The sequence below is a fragment of the Misgurnus anguillicaudatus genome, chromosome 13 (assembly GCF_027580225.2).
Source record: "Misgurnus anguillicaudatus chromosome 13, ASM2758022v2, whole genome shotgun sequence".
NCBI lineage: Eukaryota > Metazoa > Chordata > Actinopteri > Cypriniformes > Cobitidae > Misgurnus > Misgurnus anguillicaudatus.
The window spans coordinates 16,393,281-16,411,153 of record NC_073349.2 but is presented as its reverse complement, the minus strand read 5'-3'; the positions used below and the strand labels follow the sequence as shown (position 1 = coordinate 16,411,153).

Sequence of the window (17,873 nt, the reverse complement as noted above, 5' to 3'; positions counted from 1 at the left end):
GCCGCATGAAGTCGAACAAGCCTATTATCATAATTCCTCCCGTCTGTAAGTTAACTCCTGTTAGCATTGAATTGTGAGCGAATCTTTCAAACATGGTAAGGAGCATCACATTTCTGGCTGATGTCAGGGGTATTCAGGCCAATCACAACGTACAGATTAGCTGGCCAAACAGGTACACAGTGCTTTTCAGATCGATGAGCTTTGTACAAAATCAGTGCGTTTCAGGAAGACACGGATATCTGGAGCTGGGGAATATTTTTTTTTCAACCATAAACCACGCGTACATTGTATTATACCAAATACACAAAATAATGTTGTTTTTGCAATGAAATAGATGCACTTTAATAACAGCAAGGGATTGTTTTTTAAGGATGTATAGACAGAGCGCAGTTATGCTAATTTGAAAACCACGCCCCCCGGGGGGAAAGAATCCATCCGTCTCCATTCGACCCCCCCAAAAAAACAAGCGTTTAAACACACAAAAGTGGATCGTCGATTATGTTTCCTTCCAGTGGGCATATTTCTAATAATAGTAGTAACTTACTATAAAATGTTGCCTGTATTCACTTTTGTGTCTTCAAAAAAAAAAACGTTTGTGTTTTTTTGGGGTCGACAGCTTATAAAAACATATTTCTGGGTTTTTTGGCTTGTTAGCTGAACACCCTGTCACACAGCAGCTTTTAGCCATTATTCTGTTTTTGTTATAAGCCAGAAATGACAAGGATGCGGCCTCTAGCAAATTAATACAAAGTCAATGGTGGGCGTGGTTTTCAGATTATGACGTATTGAAGTACATTCAAACTCCTCACAGAAAGGCCACCTGACCCGGGGCTGTTGGTTCAATTTAAATGTTTTGAGTTAATTCAACTTAAAAATATTAGTCAACTTAAAAAGAAAAAGATGTGTAAAAAATTTTGTTGACTAATTTTTTTTTTAAGTTGAGTTAACTTTTTTTAACCAACTTTTTTTAAGTGTATTAATATTCTATGTTAAAGATTGTGACAACATTAACATGACATGACATGACATCCCTGCCTAAAAACATAAGAAACCCTCACAGAATTGTAATGGATTTAATAGGATTTGTTATAATTAATTTGTCATGATGGGAATTTTATTGGTTGTAATGGAATCTATAATGGTCTCTGTCATTTGTTGGGTTGATGTTTTATCAGATGAATGTTAGAAAATGAAATTATATACAACATTGGTATATTGTAATGGAAACTATTTGTACATGTATTGTTTTCTTAAGCAGATATGTTAGTTTATATGTAAGGGGTAGCAAGATATACACCGTCAGAAAAAATGGTCCCTAGCAATTATTGGGCTAGTACCTTTTTTAAAAGTCCACCTTTGCACCTGGTCATAATAGCACCTCAAATGTATATACTGTAACCAAATAAGTACCACATAAATTGTATATTAGGACCTTTTAAAGGATACTGTGGCTGTCCCATTGACAGCTGGTACCATTTTAGTGACAGTGTATGTAATTTTTATCATAACCTACAGGGGGTTTATTTTTGACAGACAGTGGCATCTGGTTTCTCTTGTGTAATCAGGCTTCAAGTATTCTGGTCTCACATTCGGCTGATACACGAGTGCGCATTCAGTTTTGTTATGAGGTCAGCTGACTGCATCTAAAACTCCTCATGCAGACCTTCACACATCATTCACTCCACCTAAGGAGAACAACCCGGACACAATAAGGTATTCAGATATTTATTAAATATCATATGCAGCCTACATTATACCGTGTATGTTTGGTTTTTTTGGGGGTATTTTACATTTAGTATGTAACTTGTTGGAAGTCACATGGCCCCATTCAGAGGTTTGTTTATGTTGGCTATCTACGAGTTTAATGCTGTTGATATCAGAAAGAAATTGAATTAAGGACATCCAAAATGCATTAACATGCTAAACATGGATATAACTGTGAATAGATTTAGGCATACAAATGTGTAAATGTGTTCAGGAATATGTTGCTGCAGATTATCTAAACATATTTTTTTATATTTTCAGATGTCTGGAGAAATCTTTTCCCCTTTGGATAATCTATTTGACCTGGACAGTGCCAACTGCCATCCACTAGTGTGCCATTTGTGCCAAGAGCAATACGAGCATCCATGTCTACTAGACTGCTATCACACTTTCTGTGCCAGCTGCCTGCGTGGTAGGACACTTGAAAGCCGACTGACCTGCCCCCTCTGTGGGTAAGATCAAAACTGGGTTTAATATTAACCAAATCATGTGCCTATGAAATCTTTACCTTTGAAAAGTCATTGCTGTCCGGTTATATTTGTGGTGCCAGATCTGCACTGAGGTATCTGTTGGAAAGATTACCTTCAAATTCAACAGCTGTGCTGTAAACCCCGCCTTTGTTTCAGACTTAATAGAAAGTCTCTTGGCATATTGTGCCAAGGCCATGTCATCAAACAATAAACCTAATACTTTCTGACATCGGATCTGCTTCTCCTGGGCCGGCTGCTGTTAGAGATGGCTAAAATGCCTATGCGCTCACACGACTGCGGTCATATAGTAAGTGTAGCTGAAGCTTAATCGTGTCCACAATAGATACCAACTCGAATGCATAGATGCACATATGGAGGAAATGCATAGAAAAGGGAACAATTTTGGTGGTCTTTATAAACCAGCATGTTAGAGTAAGTATACATTTGTTAACTTATATATAATTTTTTTAGATTTAAATGTGACTACTTTAGCTTCTCTGTATTTTGTGAATGTATGCATGTGTTTATCAACCCATTAATAAAAAACTTCCTTATTAATGTTACAGAAATAGATCTCTTAATGTTATTTTAAAGCATTTTTGTCAAATGCACTATGAATATTTTCATAAAACAGAATTGTAGTTGTACGCTTCTACACATGTGAGAAATATCAAAATAGCCAGATTATTTTTATTTGGAAATTCAGGTTGTTTGAATATACAAGAGTCACTCTGTTTGTGCCTATTTCTGTCTCTTGGGGGTTTAGTTATCGCTCTCTGTTGTATCTCAGAATTTTAAAGAGTGCTATTTGTGTCTTTGTTGCTATGAGGGAGGGATAAACACACATCAATGCACACTGCCAAATGTATGACTACACAATGTGCGACAGCTTTGACACACAAAGAAACCAAAATAACAAGGCTGTTTGATATCTGTTTTTGTCTAGCCATCAGTCCATTGTGAAAGGGATAAATGCTCTCCCCCCAGAAGATCGACTGCTAAAGTTTTTGGTGGATAGTTCAGCAGACAGCGAGGAGACCGTTCAGTGTGCTAACTGCGATTTGGAGTACAAGAAACAGGTCGAATAGTCATTGATGAAACACGAAGGCTGTGCATATTTACTACTTAAAACTACTTTAAATATTATTTACATGTTATTATTGTTTCGCAAATGCCAGGATGTGGATGCAATGTATTATTGCAACACTTGTTGCCAGCCATTGTGTCGAGACTGCAGGGAAACCACCCATAAGGCCAAGATGTTCTCCCGCCACGAGATTGTCTCCCTGGCAAAGCGCACCAAAGAAGTTCACAAAAAATGCGGTTTGTAAAATCTCCTGCAAAGTAAAATTACAGCGCTCACTTTTTTAGCAATAGTCAGGTGAACATAATTCCTCTGTGCTATAGATAGTACTGTTTTGGTATTCACCTGAAACGCTGTTTGTCTGTTTGCAGCCCTGCATGAGGAACTCTTCATCATGTTTTCCACAGAGAAAAAATCCATGCTTTGTATCAACTGCTTCAGAGACACGCAAGTGTAAGTTATAAGCCATCCATAAGTGTTAAATGATGGGCACATATTATGCATTATTATGTGTGTTGGCTGTGTGTGAACACAACAACCCTTCAATGAAAAAAATCCACCTTCTTCTTTTTTAAACCCCCTTTAAACCAAAGCAGTCCCCTAATGCTGCGTTCACACAAGCTGCGGTAGAGGCGTCAAGCGCGAGTGATTTCAATGTTAAGTCAATGTAAAGAGGTTTTGCGGCACGAATGAGGCGTTTAGTGCGGTAGACGCGATTCCGCCTCATTCGCGTGTCTAGTTCGCGAATTACGTGAATTGAGCGTTGCCGCCGGAAACATCTGAACTTTGGCGGAAAAACATGCCGCGTTAACCAATCAGGAGCTTGCTCTAGCAGTGACGTGATTACAGAAGCGAGCGGAGTCCCGGAAGCCCCTCCCATGATGCGAATTTCCACGTGAATGTCTCAATGACTAATTTTACGCACAAATGAAGCAAGTACACTCAAAATGTTCAAGCATGAAACTACGCGCGGTAAACGCGAATTTGACGCCTCAGACGCGTCTGGTGTGAACCCCCAGTTGGACATGCTGTTTTGATTCTCTTGTTAATGTGACATCACACTGATAAAGCTCCGCCTACAGTCACTGACTGACTGGTTTATTTTACCGCAAAACTTTTCTAAATGTGTTTGTTAGCACGTTGTAGCACAAATGCTAAAGATACTATACTGCCCTCCAAAGGCTAAGTGCAGTATCTACGCAAACACTGAAACTGAGAAAAATGGCTTTAAAGTTTTTTACACCAGCCAGTCAAACATGTTACTGCAATTTTGGCACACACATTTCTCTGAATTGGGAGAAAATTTAACCAGGAGACTTTGTCACAAGACACAACAGATCTCACAAAGCCCATTTTAACCCTTAACTCAATTTTGACCAAATGCGTAGTTACTGCGCTTTCGCTTTGTAGGGCATTATAGTCTCAGACTGTATTCACAGGAATCAGATCTATTTTTAACCCAATGCGGTCATTGTCTGTTCGTAAGGGAGTGTGGAGCAGTAGCTCATTTGCATTTAAAGGTACACACATGCAAACAGCGCTTTTTTGCTTCCACCCAAATACGGGCATTTTGGACATGCTATAACAAATGATCTGTTGGGTATTTTGAGCTGAAATTTCATTGACACATTCTAGGCACACCTAAGACTTATATTACATCTTGTCAAAATGGGCATAATATGTGTCCTTTAAAACACGATTTGTCCCTTTTTTATAGGGAGAGCAGAGCACACTGCATCGATATTGAGACGGCATATATACAAGGCTGTGAAAAACTTGACCAAGCCGTGTTAGTGAGTTTTTCTCTTTTATTTTGGATGTCTACAATAGTCCAACTGCAATGAGCAGTGCTTAAAGTCTCTCATTTTACTTAAACCTGACCTCAGGCTGTTAAGGAGCTTCAGACATCAGCACGAGAGGCTATCGTTCTGCTAAAAGCCATGATTGGAGAGGTCAGAGCCAATGTGGATGAAGAGGAGAGCGCTATCTGCACTCTTTTCAATAACATGCAGGTGCCATGAATAATTAAGTACATTTATGAACCCTATGTGATTTCATACGAATTAATCAATGATCATTTTAAGTCATTTTGAACACATATTGTTCTTTGCTATAGGAAAAACTGGCAGAGAAAAAGAAAATGTTACTCAAGGCTGCGAGAAGGTAAATACAATTTATATTAAACAGAATATGAAATAAAATGCTGGATTATTATATTTACAATCTGGGTTGCAATTGAACTTAAGTATGATAGTATGATTTAAACATCCTTACAAATTTATCCCAACAGGTTGAGTTCGTCACTTTTTGACCCAATGTTGGGTTGAAAATAACCCACATTACAACCCAGAGTGTACATTTGATTTCCATATTTATGTCTAAAATTATATGTTTTTGATTTCAACCATTAATTTTACTATGACTTCTTACTCAATTAATATTAAAGATATCAAAGTTATACAAAGGAGCTACACTGTAAACGTTTTCTGTAGAAATTACAGTACTAATGGGGTATGTTGCCAGTAACTTACTGTAGATTTTACATTTATGTTATTTACTGGCAACAGTTTGTTCAAAGTTAAATGAACATGAAACATTTTCAGTCATTATCTTCTACAGTAAGTTACTGGCAACCAGCTGCATAATTACAGCACATTTTTACAGTGTACATATTAAACGGCTGTAATTCCTAAATCCTTCAGCCAATTTGGATGTGAATGTCCTCAAAATAAAGCTGAGTGCACTGTAAGCCAATAATATGACTGTAACTGGAATACATTTTGGTAAACAGCTAAAATAACACAAAATGTGCCTCTGTCCCAATTTTTATGGACCTGACTGTATAATACATTACATGTATGCATATATAAAATATATTTATCACATACACTAATGTTTAAAAGTGTATGGTTATTCGTTTTTGTTTATATTTTTCCAGATGTAAGAATAAACTCATCAAAACTATAGGAATTGTTGTGAATAAAAACATCCAAAATAAAAACAAATTATTTTAGCCTCTTCGACATTGTCATCCATCGTTAAAAATTTGCAGAAACCCTGAGATACTTTTTAAGCAACAATTTTTCGTCTATTTTGGGCTCTCTTGGCTTGCTTTTTCTCTCAAATAATGAGAGAATTTTCAGATTGGGTTAAACTATTTCTTTAAATGCTTTTATTAAACGTGTTTTGACAAAAAACATAAGGAACAAAGAACGATGTTTTTTTAAACAAATATAAATCTTCATTATTTGGTTCTAGTAATCCCTTTCAAAATCCAATTCTTTTAAAAATAACTTTCTTCACACCATTCCAGCATCTGTGGCTATGTTAATGGTGAGAACTGGTTAATCCATACAAGTTCATCCATATACCGGATGGGTGAGGGGCAATTTTGGTATCTCTAATTCACCTAACTAGCGTGTTTTTGGCTGGAGTAAACCCACGCTGAAACATATGCAAACTTCACACAGAAAGGCAACCTGACCTAGCTGGGGCTCAAATCAGGGACCATCTTGCTGTGAGGCAACAGTGCTACCCACTGAACCGCCCTCATTTTTTGTTTTTAAAATGAATATTTTAATATGTATTTTTGTCTACAAAATAATTTCACAAATTTAAGCACACACATTCTGAAAGGATTTTTAAGATCACGAGAAACACTTCAGTGAAGTGACCCTAAACTTTTGAACTGTATAATGTGTATATTACAGTGCAGTGAATCATTAAAGTGTGTTTATTTTGTCAGTCAGCATGAGGAGAAAGAAAAAGCCTTTAAAGAGCAGTTATCTCATCTTGCTGCCCTCCTCCCAACTCTTCAGGTGAGAGCATCTTCTGCATGCATCTGTGAGCTAAACTATAGGCTAGTTCTGCTGACGACATAACACGTTTCTTTACAAATCCTTCATTCAGGTTCATTTGGTCACTTGTTCTGCCTTCCTAAGCTCAGCGAATAAATTTGAGTTTTTAGACATGGGATACGTAAGTATATACAACAAAGTATTGGTGAGTCTCATCTCAACAGAATTACTGCTTCTAATTTGTCATTCCCACACACAGCAACTAATGGAGAGACTGAAGAAGATTGTTAAACTACCACACAGACTGAGACCAGCACAGAGCAGTAAGGCAAGTTTACTGCAGTTACATTCATCAGATGCTTAAACCAAATTTGCAGTGTATTCAAATAATACATGTCATCTGAATGTGGGTCTGCTCCATGCAGATAAACACAGAGTATCGCTCTGAGTTTGCCCGTTGCCTTGAGCCTCTCTTGCTGTTAGGACAACGCCGGTCAGTATCAGCTACAGGAAGTGTGTCATTAGGTCTGACAAATACCAGCGGACTGTAAGTCTTATTAGAAGTTATTACTGTACATTAACTGTTTATTTAAGTATTCTACTGGGAAATAAAACATATAAATGTCTTTACACAGCATGCAGTCATCTCTGTCAATCCGGTGTCATTCTCCAGCCATGAGCGACATGTCTCTGTCTTCATCCGTGGTGCGCAAGCCTAGCTCACATCGCTACATAAGCACCAAGGTTCTTCTGGCAGAAGGTGGAGAGACACCCTTTATGGAGCACTGCTGCAGCTATGAGAACAGCTACAGGGTGAGTGTCGCTCAATCACTTAGGGCAGTTATTCCCAACCAGGGGGCCTCAGCAGATTTCCAAGGGGGCCTTAAGATGACTTAAAATTATTAAAAATTAGACAAAACAAGCATTAAAATAAGCTAAAACAAGCAAAAATCAAAATGTTTTGGGATTTTTTTTGGCCATTTTAGTGGTAAATTTACACCTCTCTAGTCATTCCAAGCTCTAGTTATAGCCTTCAAATATTGTGGGCAACTAGGGGGCCTTGAAGTGAAAAGGGTTGGGAACCACTGGCTTAGGGTACATTTTTAAGCCTTCATACCAATCGTGTTTACTTAAAATTAAGGAATAGTTCATCCAAATATGAAAATTGTCTCATCATTTACTCACCCTCATGCCATCCCAGATATGACTTCCTTCAGGTAAACACAAAGAAAGAATTATTACTTATTTTTGGATACATTCTATCAATTTTATATTAAAATGCCATCATGTTATATTATTAGACAGTAGCCTATATTGGTCAAAGCTCAAGAAAGCACATCCATCCATCATTTAAGTAATCCAAATGAATCCAGTGGGTTATGTGTTCTTTTGTGAGAGAAAACAATTCATATTTTGAGCTTATTTAGTGATCAGTACATCCCGTATCTATGAAATCATATTGGTTAGCACAGCATAAGATATAATTCTTTTTTTATGCATACGCAAGGGTTATCATAATAGTATGTAGAACGTAAACACGTCAGACGTTGAGGCAGAATGTCGTACCAGGGCAACATCATTGCCATAGAAACTGGAACAGATAATCGGAAGAATGCTACAGGGTCACACAGATCGGATCTGAACAGTTGTGATACACAATGTGGACAATGAGTCTGTCAAATCGGATGTGCACCAAAATCGGATTTGGACTGACAGTGTGAACAAGGTCTTAGTCACTTAAAGGGAAACCACTTTTAGCATAGCTTAGCACAATCCATTGAATCTGTTTAGACCATTAGCATCGCGCAAAAAATAACCAAAGAGTTTCAATATTTTTCATATTTAAAACGTGACTCTTCTGTAGTTACATCGTGCACTAAGACCGATGAAAAATTAAAAGTTGCGATTTTCTATGCCGATATGGCTAGGAACTATACTCTTACTGGCGTAATAATTAAGGACTTTGCTGCTGTAACATGGCTGCAGCAGGCGCAATGATATTACGCAGTGCCTGAAAATATTCCCCTGCTTTTGAAAGTTACCAAGGGGACTATTTCTCGGCTGCTTTAAGACACATACAAACTACAAATATTCAGCTTTACCCTTTTTTGTTAGCACATTGTACCACTAATGCGGCTAAAGATACTATTCAGACTGTATTTTTCAGATATGTTTTTAACTGAAAGCAGTAGCTCATTTGCATTTAAAGGTATTTTTGAGCTAAAACATCTTAGACACATTCTAGGCACACCTTACATTCCATCTTGTAAAAATGGGCATAATATTGGCCCTTTAATGTTTTACTCTACATAAGGTCAACTGACAGGGGCTGACATAATCACATGATCAGCCAAATACTCTCGGTAGCCTAACACCTGATCTGACATGTTCTGCCTGTATGATCAGACTTTGCAGACAGAGATTCAGAAACTCAAAGACCACGTGCAGGAGATTCACAGAGATCTGACCAAGCATCACTCTCTCATAAAAACCGACACCATGAGTGAGATTCTGGAGAGATCACTACAGCTAGACGGACAGATTTCCACTGAATACTCCTCAGTGGAACTAACAAGGGCCATGTTTGAAGAGGTAAGCACTGCTGAAGTCTGACATCAGGAGAATGAGAAAGAGGGGAGGACTAACTGTACCATTATATTTGTTTTTAGATGTGGGAGGAGACGTTACAGAGGGTAGCAAATGAACAGGAGATTTATGAGGGTGAGCATCTTCTCATCTCACAGATTGTGTTATTCCTGTTGATATGAAGCATTTTGTGATTCTTTATTGATTATTCTTGTCTTTAGCACAACTTCATGACCTGCTCCAGTTAAAACAGGAGAACTCCTACCTGACCACCATCGCCCGACAAATAGGCCCCTACATTCACTCCATAGCAAAAGTGAAAGAGCGCCTGGAGCCCAGGTACTACATAAACGTATCATTAAAATGATTTGAGTTTGCAAAACAGACAGCGAATAGATAATTTGGTAGCACTTTACGTTGGGGGACAGCATCACGGTTTTTCAGTGTTTTGCTATGTTCTTGCCTCAACTTGGACTGATGGATACGTACCTATCTTTTTTCGGTGTGTGCACTTAATCTTTGTACAGCGCGTCATGAATGTGTTAGCATTTAGCCTAGCCCCATTCATTCCTTAGGATCCAATCAAGAATGAATTTAGAATCCACCAAACACTTCCATGTTTTCCCTATTTAAAGAATGTTACATGAGTGGTTGCACGAGTGGGTATGGTGGCACAAGATAAAACGTCAACGTCGAGCGCAGTAATATTGACGGAAGTTTGAGCAAGACGGGGAGTAGTCAGAAGTGATGATGTTGCTGCACGCCGAGGTCGAAGTGCTGCAAACTAAGTGCTTTTCCGCCATATAATATAGTTCTCATTTTGATCCCCTTAAAAAAATCTCCAAGTTTTTATTTTGTGCCACTATACTTACTCGTGTAACTACTCATGTAACAGTCTTTAAATCGGGAAAACATGGAAGTGTTTGGTGGCTTCTTAATTCATCCCTGTTTGGATCCTAAGGAATGAATGGGGCTAGGCTAAATGCTAACACATTCACGACGCGCTGTACAAAGATGAAGTGCATGCATTGAATAAAAATAGGTATATATTAATTAATCTAAGTTGAGGTAAGAACATAGTAAAATATTGAAAAACGGTGGTGTTTTCCTTTAATGTGAAGTGTTACCGATAAATTTTACACCACATAACTATTGTAGATAAATAATCTAGCCAGCATATAAATGAATTACACTTACGTCATATTTACTTTTTGTGATTTGTAAGTCTAATTTGATTTTTAACAGGCTGAAGGAGCCCAAGGAACTTAAAGACGATCGCACGGAAATCATGCTGAAGCTTTATGAAGACAGCACCTCCACTCCAGACACACAGCCCAGGTTCTCATCACATCCAGACATACACTTAGGAGCGTTGAAGTCAAAACAGCTGTTTGAATAATAATAAGCAATGTCTTTTGATCTAAACAGTAATGAACTGTCATGTAATGTTGAAGACAACCGGACTCTTAACAGCCTTTCAGAAGAAACTCCTCCTAAGAACAAGGATTACTACAGGACAAACAAGCAGAAGAACGCTGAAACAGCAAATCGTAAAGAGATGCAGATGTGAAACCAGTTTCAGCTCTAACCAATCGGTCAAGCTTCTGCATGGCCCTCTTAGTCTCTACTGTACTGGTAGATGCCATGCATCATCTGCAACCTAAAAGCATTTCTCTCTTTTGGAGCAAGCAAAACACACAGTATATATTCCTATTGTTTCATTATAGTAAGTAGATGCTTTTCTAGTGCACAGTTCTTTTAAGAGTGTGAAATATTGTAGCTTTTGTTATACATTTACATTGCTTTCATATAGTAACACAGTCATGTAAAATAAAATTGATTAAGCTTTCATTAAATGAGTGTTTTATTTTAAAAGTTTGTTACATTTTGCTGAAGATAATGCTGCCAATAATGTAAGCGCTGCTATACATTACAGAGGTAGAGAGTGGCCCTCTCCCATTCGTTTTTTCACAAGTGCAACTCTTACATAAGAAACCTATTGCATGTGTTAAAACGTCCATTATCCGTACACATTTAGGCCTCTTCATTGGTTAAGAGTGTACAAGAAATTACTACTCTTTACCCAATGTCTATACAAGCTACACCATGCCATGAGGAGAGTTGAGCTCTTCTCACAAAAATGCAAAACTGGAAAGATCAAGACTTTGGATACAGCTCTGCTGTTCGGCTCTCTGAATCCCACCTTAATGTGGATTATTCTTGTTGAATCATCATGCAAGGATGAAGGGAAGTGAAAGATGTGGTGGATATGATCATGAGCATGAAGAATAATGCATGAGACAAGTCGCAACACATAGAACTGGAAGACCTTTGAAATTCTGAAGGCCATGACATACGTGGTGTTGTTTGCTTCATGATTAAGAAAAATTGCAGGGCTGTGGTGAAAATAAAAATATATATGAAGAACTCCGATGCAAAACCCTCTAAGTGCCTCTGAAATGTATTCTTGTAAACGAGCATTTATATTATCAGGCTCTTATTTTGAGTTTCATTTTCACTTTAATGGCAATGAAAAGGTTATTAGTCAGCAATTGAAATGCCTTCACAAAATGCATTCATTTTATTGGTGTTTAACAAATTTGACTGCTTTTCACTGAAAAGTACATGCAAAAGTATCCAGTGACTCTTTACTGTCCTTTCTGAATAAAGGTAATAGCTCATAAATTCTGTCAATGCGTCTCATTCACTAAGCATGAGTACGCACACATTTGTTCGTAAAATACGGACGTTTTAACTTACAAATCATGATTCAACAAAAACTTTCATACTAAAATGTCTTTTAAATGCCTGCAAAAATGTAAAAACAATTAAAGGGGGTCGCACACCAGCCGCGTCGCGTCTAGGACAACTCGGAGGTATCGTAAACCGGAAGTGCACATTAAAGCAACACCAAAGAGTTTTGGCTCTTTGCTCCCCCTACAGGTTAGAGCGTAATTGTCCATTACCCACTGTCATAAATACTGAGGCATAGCTGGCTCTGATTGGATTGTAGATCTGCCGTAAAGCAAGTTTTTGTAGTATTCACTCGGACTACAGGACCGCTACCCGACGGTTGGAAACTTCTTTAGTGTGGTTTTGGCCGATAGAGGGCTGCAAAGCGAATGTGAAAGTGCTGTTCACCCTGTTTAGAGTGGATGAACGACTGAAACTGTTTTGGAAGCGTTATTTTAAGGTAAAAAAAACTCTTTGGTGTTGCTTTAAATAGCACGAGCTTCGTCAGATAGCATCTACTTCAAAATGCAAAATATACGTTAGCAGCCAATATTAATCGTTAATGATTTGGGACAAATATGTTGTTATTTATTGTTAAACTATGTAAGTGGTGCGACAGGGATTTGAGCAACTTCCTCAGTCGTAGCTGGGCGCGCGGACAGGCGGCACCTGTCGGCCCCGGTGTGCGTATACTCATAGAAAGCAATGTTTTCGAGTTTTTTAGAACGGCGTGGCGCTGAGCTGCGCGTCCTGTGTGCGACCTCCTTTAGACCACATGTGCGCAGCAATCATGAACAAGGAAAAAGAACCCTATAATATATATCTGCGTTATATATTTTTTCCTTGTTCATGATTATTGCACACGTGTGGTCTGAGTTGCTATTAAGTTTTTGTATACATTTAAAATAAATTTTAGTATGAAAGTTTTTGATGAATTATGATTTTTAAATGCGCATGCCTAGTGAATGAGACCCAATATCCTAATATATTCGGCAAACCTTATTTAACTGTTAAAAACTGTTTCGCCGTCTTTCATCCAATTTTTTCCCCATGCACTTAGAGGACTTTGCTGAAAAATCAATGTTGCGTTAAACGGATTCTGCCAACAAAGCGTTTTTTCTGAATTGGATTTAATCAGATTTAGAGAGAAGGTATTTGATGAACGTATAAAACGTGCCGAGAGCATTCAGTCAATATCAGTATCTCATTTTTGACGATTGTGTTTGGTGGCTTTTGCATCTGAGCTCCTCATACATTCATGCCTTTCGCACTCGAGTTCAAACAGAGTAACTAAACTTGTAATTTATCAGATAAGTTTATTTCTCTAATCATAATATTTACAACTATCCAAGAGCATTAACAAATCACAAATATTGAGATTGTCAGAAATCAGCATTTAAAATTTTTGTATAATGACTGGCAGCATTAAAGTTATGGGCAAACACTTTTAACGGTTTCTGACACATTATAAACTCATCTGTACATAAGAGCCAATTCAGTATATAAAGCAGGTCCAATTGAACGCCTCTCTCAATAAAAAAGTCACACATTTAAAAATCTACTGAAAAACTTGGAATAAAACCTAAGGGCCACCGTATGAAATTACTTTATGTGCAAAATGCATATGAATTTATGAATTATGCCAATGATAACGGCTGTAAATATGAGGATACATGACAAGACAGTTACACATATAGGAAGGGAAATACTATGGAGTGTAGCAGAAAAGACAGATGATGTTGAAAAATGTGGTGCGCGTGTGCATCTCTGATAGTGTTTTGGGTGGAAGGTCCACCCTGCACAGACCAGATCAGTGTGTCTCAGCACGGATCAGTTTTACTGTGCTGCCACCTCATTTGTCTGTGCTGCCCCCCGTTGGGGGCGCCATGATGCCACCAGGCAACTAGCTCACTTGGAGTGCCAGTCAGAGATGTCCAGGTGTGCGCCGTCAGGCTTTTTCCTCCCTTAAATGCAGCACAGGCTTAAGAATTCATCCTGATCCCTGAGATGAAGGGCAAGCCGGTGAAGACCTTTTTCTTGTATTCAACGTAGTCCTCTCCAAAGAAATGGATGAGAAAGATCTCCTCTTCCTCAATACGCTCTCGAAAGAACCGCCAGCTGGCGACTGTATATCCCAATATACATATTGGGTTGCACAACATTATCTGGGACACAAAAAATCAAAGGTGTATGTTTAAGGTCATGCAATGAAATCACAAGACAAAAGCAGAGATCTAAGTAACATTTAAAGATGCATTAAAAGTCTCATTTGTGTTTTTGCAAAGTTGCATAAATCTGTTAATAGAAACTGTTGACTTACATGCTTGCGTTGACAGTTCAAAAAAAGAGGACTTTTTGTGCATGCAACTCAAGTTTTAAATATTTTGCAATAGTCTTTTAGACTCTTCTGAATAAACCTTTCTTTTGGTATCTACATATAAATGCTCTATATAATACAGTCTCTCAGATTTATAGGAATCTTATATGGACTTTCTCTCAAGGCCTTTTTAAGTTTTTATAAAGAAAACACGTCAAGCTAAAATCTTTTATTTGGCTATGATTTTTTCCAATTAAATGACATGTTATCAAACCTAATGGTGTTTATCCTACCTGAGTGCCAATGCTCCAGTAGAACCAGCCCACGTACGAAGGATGCCTAAAGAAAGCGTAAACTCCACTGGTGACCAGTACGTGACTCTGGGCCTTCTCGTTCTGCACTATGTGGTTGAAGTTCGAGCCTGCTGTCAACATGGCCGCCTTGCGTAGGCTGTCCCCACAAAGCACCATCAGCAGTCCCACCACACAGAGCCAGTTTATCTGCTTCATCTCTGTCAAACAATACCATTCAATTAACACTGAAAACATATTACAGATTCATTTTAAGTGTATCTGAACGCACCTGGCACCATGAGCTTTTCCACAGTGAACTCCACCCAGGAGAAAATGGCTGCTGCTGTATACTCAACGCTATGGTTGAGCAGGAAAGAGTCCAGGGAGAGACTGCGTGGGTTGATCATGGCCGTAACCAAGTACTCAGAGTAGTGAAAAAATGACAGCGAGCACATATACCTAGTAGAATGAAACAAGAGTCAGTGGTTCATTTGATTTACAGACATGTAACTTAAAGGTGCAGTGTGTAATTTTTAGAAGGATCTCTTGACAGAAATGCAAAATAATATACAGAACTATATTATCAGGGGGGTATAAAGACCTGTCATTAAGAACCGTTATGTTTTTATTACCTTACAATGAGACGTTTGATCTACATACACAGAGGGTCCCCTTACATAGAAGACGCCATTTTGTGCCGCCATGTTTCTTCAGAAGCTCTTTAACGGGCTAACTTTTTTATTATGTTGTCTCCAACAATGACATGTTTGTCCTGTGTTGGCTACCAAAGCTTCTCTATGCGTTTCAACAGCAAGGGGTGAGCTGTGAACTGAGCTGTTGGTTGCAATTTGCAACCTCACCACTAGATGCCACTAAAATTTACACACTGCACCTTTAATTTATTAATGTATGCATATTTCCAATATTCCAATCATTTCAATATATTGTGCTGTCCCAATTTTCATTTACATTTACAGACTTGCAGACACTTTTATCCTATGCAACTTTTTTATCAGTTTGTGTGTTCCTGGGACCAAACCCATGACCTTTGCATTGCGCTACGAACTGAGCTCCAGGAAAAACTTGCATGGCACATGTCTTCATTTTAATTTCTCATGCTATTATACTTTTGTTTATATTTCTGCATGTATAAACAAACTCCAAATGGGCTTATACACATTTTGCTCAAAGTTTCATTACCAGCCAAAGTGTGTCCATGTTGTTTCTGCCAAACTTAAAATGAGGCCACAGCCAAAAGCAAATCCAAGAAAACAGGCCCTAACAGCCACCTAAACAGGGGGAAAAAAAGAGCAAATATGCATGTGATGTAAACCAATCCATGATAATGCAAACCCAGCTAAACTGTAAGCCGTCCTCTTGGTGAGCTATTCATAATATGACTGGAGATCCCATTAGACTGGTAATGTAATAGGATTACAGTTGCACCCAAGACATCTAAATTTAGCATTTATTGTTTTAACACAACCAAAGGCGATTCAGTCACGTGGCATATACAAATTTGTTGTCGTAGTAAGTATAATACATGTGTTACAGACTGTCTTACCTTGTATAAAGGTCCCTTGTATATGATTAGCAGGAAGCCATTGATTACTGTGATATACAGCGCTATGGCTATTTTCCCGTTTACATCCGTCAGGTAATCAAATATCCAGTCAATGTGAGAGCCGAATTTTACGAGTAACGGTATTATGATGACGCCCAGCCCCGAAATAAAGCTTATAATACTTATCCTCCCTTCTAGCACCAACTTGCTGCCAGCCATGTTGAAAACAGCAAGTTCTCGCCGGCAAATCTCGCGATGATTCGGATCACGCATACCAATAAGCGTCATAAGCACAGAGCCAACTGCATGGATTTATTTGTTAGAACTTTAATAAATTTTTTAAGGTAATGAATAATGCTTTTTAAGCATTTTATTAACTTCCTTGTGGGCTTCACAGGTTATGATAATCAAGATGACACTTCCTGTCATAGCGCAATTTCTCTAGGGGACCTCATTAAACTTCCAAGGGAAAAAAACTTCCAAGCCTCAAGATTACTTATTTAATTATTTAAAATAAGACAAAACAAGCATTAAAATAAGATCACGAGATATTTCTTAGTGTTTAGTTATTATTTTTATATAAAATATGCCAAACTTTTTAATATTTTATTAGTAGCCTTGATATTGTGAGCAGGCGGGGCTTATAAATGTTGTGGTCGATAGGGGGCATTAAAGTCAAAAAGTTGAGATCCACTGTTATGTGAATTTGTTTGTGAATGTGGAACTGCATAGAACTAGAAGCTAAATCTGATTGTCTTAGTATTTTATTATTAATGACACTTTCATTTTTTATTATTTGTATGACACAAAGCACTTTGATGATATTTAAAACACTGAAAGTACGCAATGTAATTAAAGGGATAATTCATATCAAAAATGAAAAAGACTTTCATTATTTACTCACTCCCAAATGTGTATAAAAATGTTTTTTTCTACTATGGAAGTCAATGATGCTCAAAACGTTCAGATTTAAAAAAAAATCTTCAAAATATCTTTCTCTGTGAATGATGACAGAATTGGGTGAACTATCCCTTTAAGATTCACAGCAGTAATTAATATGTGATATTTAGATATTCTGACAGAAGGTATTCAGAATTCCACATAACATATTGACTGTGTCAAAGAGCTAAATAAAATGCAAAGACACAGTTTTTTCCCCAACCCACAGCTCTGAATGGGCATGATAAGAAGCATTATTTTAGCTTAGCAGAATACTGCTGGTAATTTAGATTTAAGCCAAAAAGAAGATTTAGCAGTTTAATAAT

The 17,873-nt window shown here is 37.8% G+C and overlaps 2 protein-coding genes across 3 annotated transcripts; one reads left to right on the top strand and one right to left on the bottom strand.

Moving 5' to 3' along the window:
* The first annotated feature begins 1,555 nt into the window (after positions 1-1,555).
* rnf207b (ring finger protein 207b) lies at positions 1,556-11,542 on the top strand. Of its 2 annotated transcripts, XM_055188720.2 has the most exons (18): positions 1,556-1,713; positions 2,026-2,216; positions 3,181-3,313; positions 3,413-3,557; positions 3,690-3,771; positions 5,036-5,111; positions 5,205-5,330; positions 5,435-5,481; positions 7,064-7,136; positions 7,228-7,296; positions 7,375-7,443; positions 7,541-7,662; positions 7,751-7,928; positions 9,522-9,707; positions 9,785-9,836; positions 9,923-10,040; positions 10,947-11,039; positions 11,130-11,542. In XM_055188720.2, the coding sequence occupies exons 2-18, from the start codon at positions 2,026-2,028 to the stop codon at positions 11,269-11,271; spliced, it is 1,902 nt and encodes a 633-aa protein (XP_055044695.2). In that variant the 5' UTR covers positions 1,556-1,713; the 3' UTR covers positions 11,272-11,542. The 2 variants fall into 2 exon arrangements, with proteins under 2 accessions (XP_055044695.2, XP_055044697.2); XM_055188722.2 differs by lacking the exons at positions 1,556-1,713; positions 2,026-2,216 and adding an exon at positions 2,273-2,666.
* A 2,188-nt stretch (positions 11,543-13,730) lies between these two features.
* On the bottom strand, positions 13,731-16,876 carry icmt (isoprenylcysteine carboxyl methyltransferase). The gene is made up of 5 exons (XM_055188723.2): positions 16,609-16,876; positions 16,245-16,333; positions 15,334-15,503; positions 15,045-15,262; positions 13,731-14,599 (listed from the first exon to the last, which is right to left on the bottom strand). Exons 1-5 carry the CDS (start codon positions 16,825-16,827, stop codon positions 14,417-14,419), a joined length of 879 nt encoding a protein of 292 aa, XP_055044698.1. The 5' UTR covers positions 16,828-16,876; the 3' UTR covers positions 13,731-14,416.
* Positions 16,877-17,873: the final 997 nt, after the last annotated feature.